General features: G+C 38.0%; 1 protein-coding gene across 2 annotated transcripts in view; it reads right to left on the bottom strand.

Moving 5' to 3' along the window:
- The window catches only part of LOC133096167 (DNA replication ATP-dependent helicase/nuclease DNA2), an 89,115-nt gene that overhangs the window by 47,446 nt on the left and 29,178 nt on the right, over positions 1–12,491 (bottom strand). Inside the window, exons 8-9 of one of the 2 annotated variants that reach the window (XM_061197661.1) lie at positions 12,097–12,165; positions 10,451–10,556 (exon numbers count right to left, since the gene is read on the bottom strand). In XM_061197661.1, the coding sequence (XP_061053644.1) occupies positions 10,451–10,556; positions 12,097–12,165 (175 nt within the window). Of the gene's footprint in view, positions 1–10,450; positions 10,557–12,096; positions 12,166–12,491 lie in introns of those variants that run through there. The other variant, XM_061197652.1, reaches the window with a different exon arrangement.

Genomic DNA, 12,491 nt, shown 5'->3' with positions numbered 1-12,491 from the left:
CAAAACCACTAATATCTCCTCCCCGTTTTATAACCTCTTGCCACTTTTTTCAGCAGTGGACAAAGCGTTCCTCCTATCAACGGGCAATCCCTCTACTTCTACTTGGGATCCCAAGGCCTCTTGCATTCTCAAGGGCATTGCTTCTTCTGTTATTCCCTCATTCTCTACTGTCATCAGTCTGGCCCTCATTATTGGATCGCTCCCTGGCTTGTAATGTGTCCCAGTATCTCTCATCTTGAAATGATGTTACCTTGATGGAACCTTTTCTCTCTTGGCCACCCTCCTGAGGAAAACTTCTTTAAAGAATTTTTTTCAAAGCTATATCCAATTTCAACTCCTATTCACTTTCCTTTTGCTTTTAGTTTCTTGAATTAAAAATCAATTTTTTTACATACACAGAATATTAAAAACCACCTTTAAAAATAATATGCTACAGAATATTTAAAATATACAGAAATGTGGGACCTCCCTGGTGGTCCAGTGGGTAAGACTCTGAGCTCCCAATGCAGGGGGCCCAGGTTTGATCCCTGGTGGGGGAACTAGATCCCACCTGCAGGCCACAACTAAGAAGTCCTCATGCCGCAACTAAACATGCAGCAACGAAGATGCCGCATGCAGCAACTAAGACCTGGAGCAGGCAAAATAAATAAATAAATAAATATTTTTTTAAATACAGAAATGTGTAAAAAATAATGATCACTTCCTAAGGGTTTGACCCAAATTAAAAATAATCGTTATCAAAAGTTATCTTTCACATTCATGTTTATTCATATAAAATTATGAAGAAGTTATGAGCAACTTCCTGGGAAAAAAAGAATGGAAAATCCTTGCCTGTAGTAGATACAGATTTTGTACCTGTGATGCCACAATCAACTGGTTTTCCTCCAACATCGCAGGCACTCCTCAATCTCCTTTACTGTCTCTTCATTTTTCTGCCCAATCTCTAAATGTTGAAAGTCCTCAGAATCTAGTTCTGAAAATTTTATTTGTCTACTAGCTCCCTAGGTTATTTCATACATTTTCATGGCTTTAAATACCATGTCTATCCTGCCAATTCTCAAATTCATTTTTACAGGCAAGGCTTTTCCTCCAAATTCAAGAGTCCAACTGCCTGCTTGACATCTATACTTGGGGGGGAGGGGGAAACTTCTTTAACATGGCCAAAATGGAAAAAAAAATTTTTTTTTGGCCACGAGGCTTGCGGGGATCTTAGTTCCCCAAACCCAGGCCGCCTGCAGTGGAAGCGCAGAGGCCTAACCACTGGACTGCCAGGGAATTCCCTGAAATAGAACTTTATATTTCCCCCAAAAACCTATTATTCTTCTCAGTAATAGCACTAACCACCCAGCAGATAAGGCCAGAAACCCAGAAATCATCCTTGATTCCTTTCTGTTACTACCCACATCCAATCCATAGGCAGACCCGTAGATTCTGCCTCTAAAACTATCTTAAATCTCTTCGTTCCTTTCCATCTCCACTGCCACTACCTAATCATTATCTCTCACATGTGCTTCCATTCTTGTCTCCCTGCAATTTATTCTTTTCCCTTTCCTAATATTTTATCATAAAAACTTTCAAATGTACAGAAAAGTTAAAAGAATTATATCATGAACACCATATACCTATCACCTAAATTTTACAATTAACATTTGCTATCTTTAGCAAATGTTATCATTCATTATCACAATGTATATCTATCTATCCATCCCTCTATCCATCCATGAATTCAAGTTTTTCTTTTTAAATGCATTTCAAAATAGCAGACATCAGTGCATTTCACCCCTGAACACTTTAGCATGCACATCATTAGCTAGAGTTCAATATTTTGTCTGTGGTACTTTAAATGTTTTATGTAAATTTCATATGTGAATCGTAGAATTTACATAAAATGAAATGCACAAATCTTGTGTGTACCATTTGATGAATTTTGACAAACGTGTTTGACACCAATCCTTATTAAGATACAGAATGTTATCATCACCCCCAGAAAGTTCTCTCATACCCCTTCCCAGGCAATTCCCACATCCATCCCTACTGGAAACCCAACCACTAACCTGATTTTTTTTCACCAGAGATCTGATTTGTCTATTCTACAACTTCATATAATGAAAACCACATGGTATGTACTATTTTGTATCTGGCTTCTTTCACTCAGTATAATGTTTTTGAGATTCATCCATTTTGTTACATAAACCAGTAGTTTGTTCCTTTTTATTGCTGAATAGTACTCTACTTGGTCAGTCTCCAGTTGACAAACACCTAGATTACTTACAGTATTTTGCTATCTTGAATAAAGTGGCTACAAATATTCTTGTATACATTTTTTCATGGATGTGTGCTTCTGTTTCTCTTGAGTAAATACCTTGGGGTGATATTTCTGGGCCATGGGTAGGTTTATATTTAGGTTTAACATAAGAAACTGCCAGACCTTTATGCAAGTGGTTGTAACATTTTACACTATCACCAACGATGTTTCAGAATTCCAGTTTCTGCATATACTTGACAATATTTGATGCTATCAGTCTTTTCAGTCTTAATTTGCACATCCCCATCACTAATGAGATTACTTTATCATGTGCTCAGTCATTTGTATATCCTCCTTTGTAAATGTCTGTTCAGATCCTTTGTCCAGGGACTTCCCTGGTGGTCCAGTGGTGAAGAATCCGCCTTGCAATGCAGGGGATGCGGGTTTGATTCCCGGTTAGGGAACTAAGATCCCACATGCCGCGGGGCAACTAAGCCCACGCGCTGCAACTACTGAGCTCGCGCACCTCAACTAGAGCCCACGTGCCGCAAACTACAGAGCCCACGCGCCCTAGAGCCCGCACCACAACTAGAGAGAGAAAACCCACACGCCACAACTAGGGAGAAGCCACAGCACCACAACGAAGAGCCCGCGTGCCACAAGGAAAGATCCCGCGTGCCTCAACGAAGATCCTGCATGCCGCAACTAAGACCCGACGCAGCCAAAAATAAATAAAATAAATAATAAATAGGGCTTCCCTGGTGGCGCAGTGATTGAGAATCCACCTGCCAATGCAGGGGACACGGATTCCAGCCCTGGTCCGGGAAGATCCCACATGCCGTGGAGCAACTAAGCCCGTGTGCCACAACTACTGAGCCTGCGCTCTAGAGCCCGTGAGCCACAACTGCTGAAGCCCACGCGCCTGGAGCCCGTGCTCCGCAACAGGAGAAGCCACCACAATGAGAAGCCCGTGCACCGCAATGAACAGTAGCCCCCGCTCGCAGCAACTAGAGAAAGCCCGAGCACAGCAACAATGACCTAATGCAGCCAAAAATAAATAAATAAAATAAAATTTAAAATAATAATAATAAATAAATCTTTTTAAAAAATCCTTTGCCCATTTTTTTCTTAACTGCATTGTCCTTTTATTATTGAGTTACAAAAAAAATTTTTTTCTTTTTCGGCTGTGCCAAACGGCGTGGGATCTTAAGTCCCTGACCAGGGATTGAACTCAGGACCTCAGCAGTGAGAGCTCAAAGTCTTAACCACTGGACCACAGGGAATTCCCCAGGAATTCTTTACATAATTCTTAATAAAAGACTTGTCAGATAGGTTTTGTGAGTATTTTCTCCCCATCTGTGGCTTGCCTATTCATCTTCTTAACAAGATTGTAACCCAGCAGGACACTATGGGGCCTTCCCCATATCCTCTGCTTTAGCTCCTCTCTGAAGTCCCTAGATAATAGTATCTGATACACATTTCCTGAGTAGTTCTATAGATGTGAAAACCCCCCACCAAATGGAAGATGTTTGTTTTGTTTTTTGGCCGCACCATGCAGCTTGTGGGATCTCAGTTCCCCGACCAGGGATTGAACCTGGGCCACAGTAGGGAAAGCCCGGCATCCTAACCACTAGACCACCAGGGAACTCCCTGGAAGGTGTTAACTACTTGATGATCATGAGCACATAGCCCCCAGGCCTGCTGGAGCCTGATTGATGATGTTAACCCCTGTGACACCGCCCTGTTACCTCACAAGCTGATCACATACCCTGCAACCCCACCCCCTCACCAGGCCTTTAAAAATGCTTTGCTGAAACCCTTCGGGGAGTTTGGGGTTTTCAGAGCATGAGCCCTCCATCCTTCTTGTATTGGTGCCTTACAGTAAATGCTGCACTTTCCTTCATCACAACCCAGTGTCAGTAGCTTTACTGCAGTGGTGAGCAGACCCAAGTTTGGTTTGGTAACAAGATCTTTAGATATGCGTAAGTTGTAATCCTTATGAAGTCTAATTTACCCATTTTTCTTCTATGCTTTTCGCTTTCTGTGACCTGTGGAATCCTTGCCGACCCCTAGGAAGTAGAGATATTCTCCTTTGTTTTCTTCTTGAAGTTTATTGTTTTTTCATTTAGGTTTATGATCCATCTAAAATTAATTTTTGTGTGTGGTATGAGGTGGAGAATGAGTCGTGTTCCCCCCTCCCCGTCCCCCCAACCATGTGCATATCCAGTTTTTCCAGTAGCACCTGTAGAAAAGACTACCCTTCCCCCATGGGATTGCTTTGGCACCTAGTTAAAAAAAATCAAATGACTATATAAGTATAGGTCCATTTCTGGCTCTCTATTCTGTTCTTTTGATGTTTGTGACTCCTTATGCCAGTATCACATTATCATGATTACTACATCTTTATAGTAAGTCATACAGACAGGTACTGTATGTCTTTGTTCTTTTTAAAGACTGCTTTGGGTATTCTAGGTCCTTCACATTTCTATATAAATTTTAGAATCAGGTTGTGAATTTCTACAAAGAGCCTGTTGAAATTATGATTGAGATTACATTAGACCTAAAAATCAATTTGAGAAGTATTGATTTCTTTAAAATATAGAGACTTCTAATGCATTAACCTGGTTTATCTCTCCATTTATATGGATTTTCTTTAATGTCTCTCAGCAACATTTTGTAATTGTCAGTGTAAAGCTCTTGCATAGATTTTGTTAAATTTAAGTATATACATTTTTTTATAAGTTTTTTAAAAATTTATTTATTTTATTTACTTATTTTTTGGCTGCGTTGGGTCTTCGTTGCTGCACGTGGGCTTTCTCTTGTTGTGGCGAGGGGGGCTACTCTTCGTTGTGGTGCGCGGGCTTCTCATTGTGGTGGCTTCTCTTGTTACGGAGCACGGGCTTTAGGCACGCGGGCTGCAGTAGTTGTGGCTCACGGGCTCTAGAGCACAGGCTCAGTAGTTGTGGCACACGGGCTTAGTTGCTCCGCGGCATGTGGGATCTTCCCGGACCAGGGCTCGAACCCGTGTCCCCTGCATTGGCAGGCGGATTCTTAACCACTGCGGCACCAGGGAAGCCCTAAGTATATTTTTTGATGCTATTTTAAATGAAATTGTTTTTCAATTGCTTCCTGCTACTATATAAAAATACAATCTTTAAAGTTTACCTTAGGACTTTCCTGGTGGTCCAGTGGTTAAGATGCCACGCTTCCAATGCAGGGGGCACAGGTTTGATCCCTAGTCAGGGAACTAAGATCCCACATGGTGCGTGGTGTGGCCAAAAAGATAAGATAAATAAAATTTACCTTATATCCTGAGACTTTGCCAGTAGTTGTTTTGTAGATTCATTAAGACTTTCTATGTAAATAATCATGTCATCTACAAATAGAGGCAGTTTTACTTCTTCCTTTCTGATCTTTATGCTTTTTATTTCACTTTCTTTCTTAAGTTCACTGGTTAAATAGAAGTTCTGACACTGGGCATCCTTGCCTTCTACTGATCTTAGGGGGAAGGCGTTCAATATTTCACTATTAAATATGATGCTAGCTGTAGGTTTTTCATGAATATTTGCTATGGTTATCTAATCTATGTAAAAAACAAAAACAAACCTCCAAAACTTAGTGTCTTTAAACAACAATCTTTTTTTAATTAATTAATTTATTTATTTTTGTGGCATGTGGGATCTTAGTTCCCGAACCAGTGATCAAACCTGCGCCCCCTGCAGTGGAAGCGAGGAGCCCTAACCACTGGACCGCCAGGGAAGTCCCCAACGGTCATTTTTTTGGCTTATGAATTTTCATTTTGGGCAGGGCTCTGTGAGGAAAGCTTTTCTCTGTCCATGAAGCATCAGCTGGAAGCTGGAGGATCCACTTTGAGGATGGCTTACTCAAATGGCTGGCAAGTGGAGGCTGGCTGTTTCTCTACAGGGGCTGCCTGGCTTCCTCACAGCATGTTGTGAGGATTCCAAGAGCGAGCATTCCAAAAGACCAGATGGAAGCTGTTTCAGCTTTACGACGTAACTTCAGAAGTAACACAGCATCACTTCCACCGTAGACACAAGCCCACTCAACCAGGTGTAAGGGGAGGGAATGGTCTCTACCTCTTGATGGGATGAGTGTCAATGACACGAGAAGAACATGTGAGATGAGATGTACGGTTGGAAAATTAATCTGACAAAATGCTCTATCAGATTGAGGAATGTGATTAATGTGATTAATCATATTATCCCTGATGTGATTAATTTTTATAATGTATCAATTTTGAATTTTGCCAAGTGCTTTTTCTGCATCTATTGAAGAATCATGTGTTTTTCCCCTTTATTCTGTGAGTACAGGAAATTACACTATTGACTTAAGATTGTGAAACAACTTGGCGTTCCTAGGATAAACCCAATTTCGTCATGATACAATAAACTTTTTACGTATTGCTGGATTTGATTTGCTAATATGCTGTTAAAGATTTTTCTATCTTTGTTCCTGAAGGATACTGGTTGATAATTTTATTTTTCTGTAACAACTTGGTCAGGTTTGGGCATCAAGGTTATAGTGGCATCATAAAAGTGCTGTCTTCTAATTTCTGAAAGTTTGTATAAAATCATTTCTTTCTTACATGTCCAACAGAAAAAAAAAAATTCACAATCTGAGCCTGGAGTTTTCTTTGTGGAAGGATTTTTGATAAATTCAGTTTCTTTAATTGGTTATGCAGATTTTGTTTCACCTACATCAGTTTTGGTTGTGATTTTCAAAGCCTCTGTCCATTTCATCTAAGTCGTCAAATTCCTTAGCAAAGAGTTATTTAGAAATCCCGTATTATCTTTTTAATATCCATAGGATCCATAGTAATGTCATCTTTTTCATTATTTTTTTTTTGGCCACGCCGCATGGCTTGTGGGATCTTAGTTCCCCAACCAGGGATTGAACCCGGGCCTTCGGCAGTGAAAGCGTGGAGTCCTAACCACTGGACCACCAGGGAATTCCCCATTCTTGATATTGGTAATTTATGTTCCTTTTTAGTTATCAGTCTAGCTAAGGGGCTTACCAATTTTGTTGATCTCTTCCAAACACCAATTTTGGGGTTTGTTATTTTCTCTATTGTCTGTTTTTAATTTTGTTGATTTCTGTTGTTGTTTTTTATTTTTTTGTTTTGTTTGTTTGTTTGTTTTGGCTGCGCCGGCATGTGGGATCTTAGTTCCCCAGCCGGGGATCGAACCCACACCCCCTGCATTGGAAGCACAGAGTCAACCACTGGACCACCAGGGAATTCCCTGATTTCTGTTTTAAGTGCATATGTTGATAAAGCAGAGTGATCTTTGTAAAAATATAATCAGGCAATTTTATTCCCCTACTGAAAACCTTCAAGGCTTCCCATTGCATTTAGAATAAAAGACAAAATCATTACTATATCCTATAGAGCCCTAAATACATTGATCTGCCCTTTGTCTACTTCTCCAACCTATTTATTGCTACTCCCTCACTCAGGGAGCTTCATTCACACTGGGCTTAGATCCACCACTTATTGTGTGAACCTGGGCAAGTTACTTGATATCCCTGGGTCTCAATTATCCCAACTGTAAAAAAGGAACATTTAACAGTGCCTATCTTATAGTACTGTTATAGAGTTAAGGCATCAAAAGTGCTTAAAATAAGGAATGGAACATAGTAAATCCTCAGGAAATATACATGACTTATTATTTGTCATTGATTTCTAGTTTGTAACAATGTCTAATATTCAAAGAATTGATGTAAGTGTTTAAGCATACAGTTGCTATACAAGTATGTCAGATATCATTGGCCCACTCTGCAAGGCAACGCATACTCATATAATTTAGGTATTATTATTTGCCATTCATCCTGGCTCAAATTAGCAACAAGACATTTCTGTGAAGAAAAAACAAATAACTTTCTTTCTAAATTGCTCTTTCCCTGAACTATTTGTGCCTCATTTCTCTCTACTAGAACATTTTCTCCAAAAACAGGGACCAAACCTTCCTTCTGCCCATCAATAAACATCACTGAGCAACTATTATGATGCCATACCCTGTTCTCCTTAAAGAGGATGAAGGTATGACTCTGCCCATGAAAGAACCAATTGGGAGGACAAGTAAACATGCAGTAACCAAAAAGTATGGTACATACCCTGTTAGAGAAATACCCAGTGATAGATGCTATTGGGAATCCAAATCAGACTGCAAGAACAGTTAACAGACCTCTCAAGGTATGCCCCCATAATGCTGATATAATCCGTGGCACACAATGGGTGCTGCATAAATGGATGTTGAGTAATCTGGGGGAAAATGTTGTAAGATATTATTATATATACCCACTAACCTTTCCATCTCCATACAGGCCACCATTAACAGCTAGGAATGGTACCTCACTCATCAATCCCTAAACAAAATCACTGCCCCATTCTATAGATCAGAGGGCTGTACCCAATAAAAGGCAAGGAAAGTATTACAATGGAGATCAAAACATAAACAGTCAATATTCAAATGGAAGATAATCTGTCAAGATTCACTTTGCGTTATCAATCTGAAATAAATCAGATAAAAATACTGTCATTATTTTAAGTATTCTTCCATTATGTTTAATATTTGTGCTTCAATAATGTAAATAGTTAAAAGAGAGGAATAATTGTTGAAATATGAATAAAATTTATTTTTAATAACCTATGTATTCTGTAACATAGAACGCAAATTTTTATTTAAAAAAATATTTGCAGTCCTCTTTTATTGATAACATAACTGAGATACTTATTTTATACATTTAAATTATCTCGAGATTTGATAGCAGTATTTAGCTACAGTGTAGCCAAGAAATGAAAATATACAAAATAGTTTTAGGAACACATGTATTTTTACCTGTGGGTACACTTATAAATCATACAAAGATACACATTTATTTTAAAATAAAGACTTTGAAAATGAAACCAGTTCATATAATTTTTACCAAGTTATGACAAGAAATCTTTTATGCAAAAAAATAAAAATTGAAGCAGAAATAACACTTTCAATTTAGTTTTCTAATGTCTTAAAAATCACATCAATTCTACAAATTGCTGTTTCTGAGGACAGAACTATTAACTGTTCCCCTCCCATTTTTGTCATGCTTATAATAAAACATAAAAACTACTCTAAACATAATAACTGGAATTCTTACATTTTAAACCATTTTAATATAAATGATAGCAATTCAGATCATGTTTTACATTTCTACTTAAGTTTATATTGCACTAAAATTATTTTACGTGGAAGAACTAGTTGCTGTGTCATAACATAATATCTTGGAAACATTCTTTGACATTCACATCTATATTAATGGATATTTCACAGTCCACTTAAATAAATTTTCTAGTATACATCAAATCATCTAACAAAAACAAATCTATAATGCTAACTTGTTTTGAGAGCAAAGATATTCAGTATTTACTATTACTGCCTTTGGGAAATACATTGACTTTTAAAAACACATTTAAATCACTCAGAAACTGATAATAACATTTGAGCAATACCTGAAAATTCTTGACTTACTGATGAGTCTCTACATGGTTACTTTTTGAATACAATATTTATCAAAAAATGAAGAGAAAAAGTGTCCTTTTATCGAGTGGAGCAGAATTATGAGAAGGGAAATATTAAGAATAATACTTCAATGCTGGCTTCTAACCTATGTTTTATATAACTTAAAATTTCAGCTCTCATCATTCTGCTGCAATATAACCAAGACTGTTAATAATAATAATAACAATAACAGCAACCAACATTAGAGTCTTTGAAAATCATGATTACAATTAAAAGCTTGGAATAGCATGATAAAACTAATGGCAACCTTTTGAATCCCATTTTAAGTCAGTTCTATCCAAATAACACTTTAAAATGGTTTCAAATAACCTTACTGATTAGCCAGCATCAGCTTAGGATTTTTTTGCAATGTTCTAAGATATAACTTCTGGCATAAAAAGTATAGTAAGCACTTTTGATTTGTGATGAATAGAAAAACCAAGTACTAAAATACCAGTGGTTCCTGTGACAGGGTAAATATCCCCCTTCAAGTAATGTTCTCCCCAAATTAAATTAACATTTTATGTTTCCCTCTGAGAGTTTATTAAGGAAAAGAAATAACGATATTTTTTAATTGAGGTGAAAAAACTGCTTCATAAGTTCATATGTTGTAAAAGCCACTGCCTGAGAAGGAACGCAGCGAATGTAATTAAGAGATAAACCACGATATAATCCTTTTCGAATTCCATGGTGTCCATAGACATACTTCATAGTCTCCCGCATGGTACTGAAAGAGAATGGTTAAATGATGACACCTTTATGCCCAGTCACGAAGAGACAATTTCAGGATCCATAATAGCATTTTTAAAAGAAGCTAAAAATGCTATCTTGAGTAGCTTTTGGAAGGCAAGTGTTAAAACAAGCTAAAGGACTTCCCTGGTGGCACAGTGGTTAAGAATCCGCCTGCCAATGCTGGGGACACAGGTTCGATCCCTGGTCCGGAAGATACCACATGCCGCGGAACAACTAAGCCCGTGTGCCACAACTACTGAGCCTGTGCTCTAGAGCCCGAGAGCCACAACTACTGAAGCCCACGCACTTAGAGCCCATGCTTCGCAATGAGAAGCCCGCGCACTGCAACGAAGAGTAGCCCCTGCTCGCCACAACTAGAGAAAGCCCGTGTACAGTAACAAAGAGCCAACGCAGCCAAAAATTAATTAAAAAAAAAACCAAGCTAAAAATTCATAATAAAAGAGCAATTCATTCCAAACAAGTACAAGCATTATGCATAGGATTCCGGGGCTCATTAATACAATATATTTTGTTTGCATTACGTCTGTGACATTTACTAGCAACACTATTTCATAATAATATTTGAAATATTGATGTAGTCTTTTTAAAGGATATATGAGCAGTTGTCCTTTAAACTCTCAAGTTTCTGCTCACGTTCTATGCTACAATGAGCAGATGGTTATAGAACTAAAGCTTGAAGGACTACCTTTCAGATTTCATCAATAAAGACTTTCTTGTTTCAGTGTTCTTTCCTTTCAAACCAACATTTTGGGCTTTGTCTTTCTCTTTCAATATGCAATGTAGACTGAAATATTCAAAAAATCTTTTGGGTGAATGAAGGCAATTCATGGTCCTGAATAAACATTCTGCTCTTCCCCTGAGGAACAACACATCACCAATCAAACAGAATGATTCGAAATCTCTACAGATTATAGAAAACTCTAGAGCTGGGCTATGCAATAGTGGTAGCCACTAGCCACATGTGGCTACTGAGTAGATGAAATGTGGCAAGTCCAAAATTGAGATGTGCTGTGAGTGTAAGATACATCCTGGATTTCAAACACTTAGTATTTTTTTTAAAAGGATATAAAATACTGAAATATTGACGTGATAAATTTTAAATATATTGGTTTAAATAAAATATTTTAAAACAATTTCATCTGTTTCTTTTTATACTTTTTTTATGTGGTTAGGTTACCAGAAAATTTTAAATTACATATGTGGCTCACATCATATTTCTATTTAACAGAGCTGCTCTAAAATTAAATTTGCTTTTTTTTTTTGGCTGCAAGGCTTGTGGGATCTTAGTTCCCTGATCAGGGATTGAACCCTGGCCCCCACACTGAAAGCACCGAGTCCTAACCACTGGACCACCAGGGAATTCCCTAAAATGAAAATTTTAATAGGAGGATTAGGACCTGATTAAATTCAGTTTACCAAAGAATACTACGGGAGATAAAATGAAAGCTCTAGACTACTAGTGAGATCACAGTCCTATCTCCCTACTTACTATACACATTACATTTCCTAAAGAAATTGAACAATGACAAATGAAGAACTTACAGGCACTTTTCAAATTCTGGAAGAACAGTTCCTAACTGCATTCGCCGACGTGTTACATCAAATGGGTAGCTAAAAGAAGAAAAAGAAGGCCTTAAAAATGATTTTTAGTTTTCTACTCATCAATTTTTGAATACAAAGCCCTATGTATGCTAGGAAATAATGTGCTCCTATTCTCTTACTGTTTTGTCTAATCTGGGAGTCAGGATGTAGGCATATGAATAAAATCAAATAACAATACAGAGGTCTCCTTGCCTTTGCCTAAGTGGTTCCCTTGGGTTAAATGATTCTTCTCTTTCATCACCCAATATCAAGTTCTATTTATTCCCCCAAACCAAATTAAATGCTGCTTCCTGAGGAAATAGACGGGGTGCTTTCCATTGTTGTAACCCTAAGAC

Source organism: Eubalaena glacialis, chromosome 1, assembly GCF_028564815.1.
Source record: "Eubalaena glacialis isolate mEubGla1 chromosome 1, mEubGla1.1.hap2.+ XY, whole genome shotgun sequence".
Lineage (NCBI taxonomy): Eukaryota > Metazoa > Chordata > Mammalia > Artiodactyla > Balaenidae > Eubalaena > Eubalaena glacialis.
This window is presented reverse-complemented; position numbering and strand designations above follow the sequence as displayed.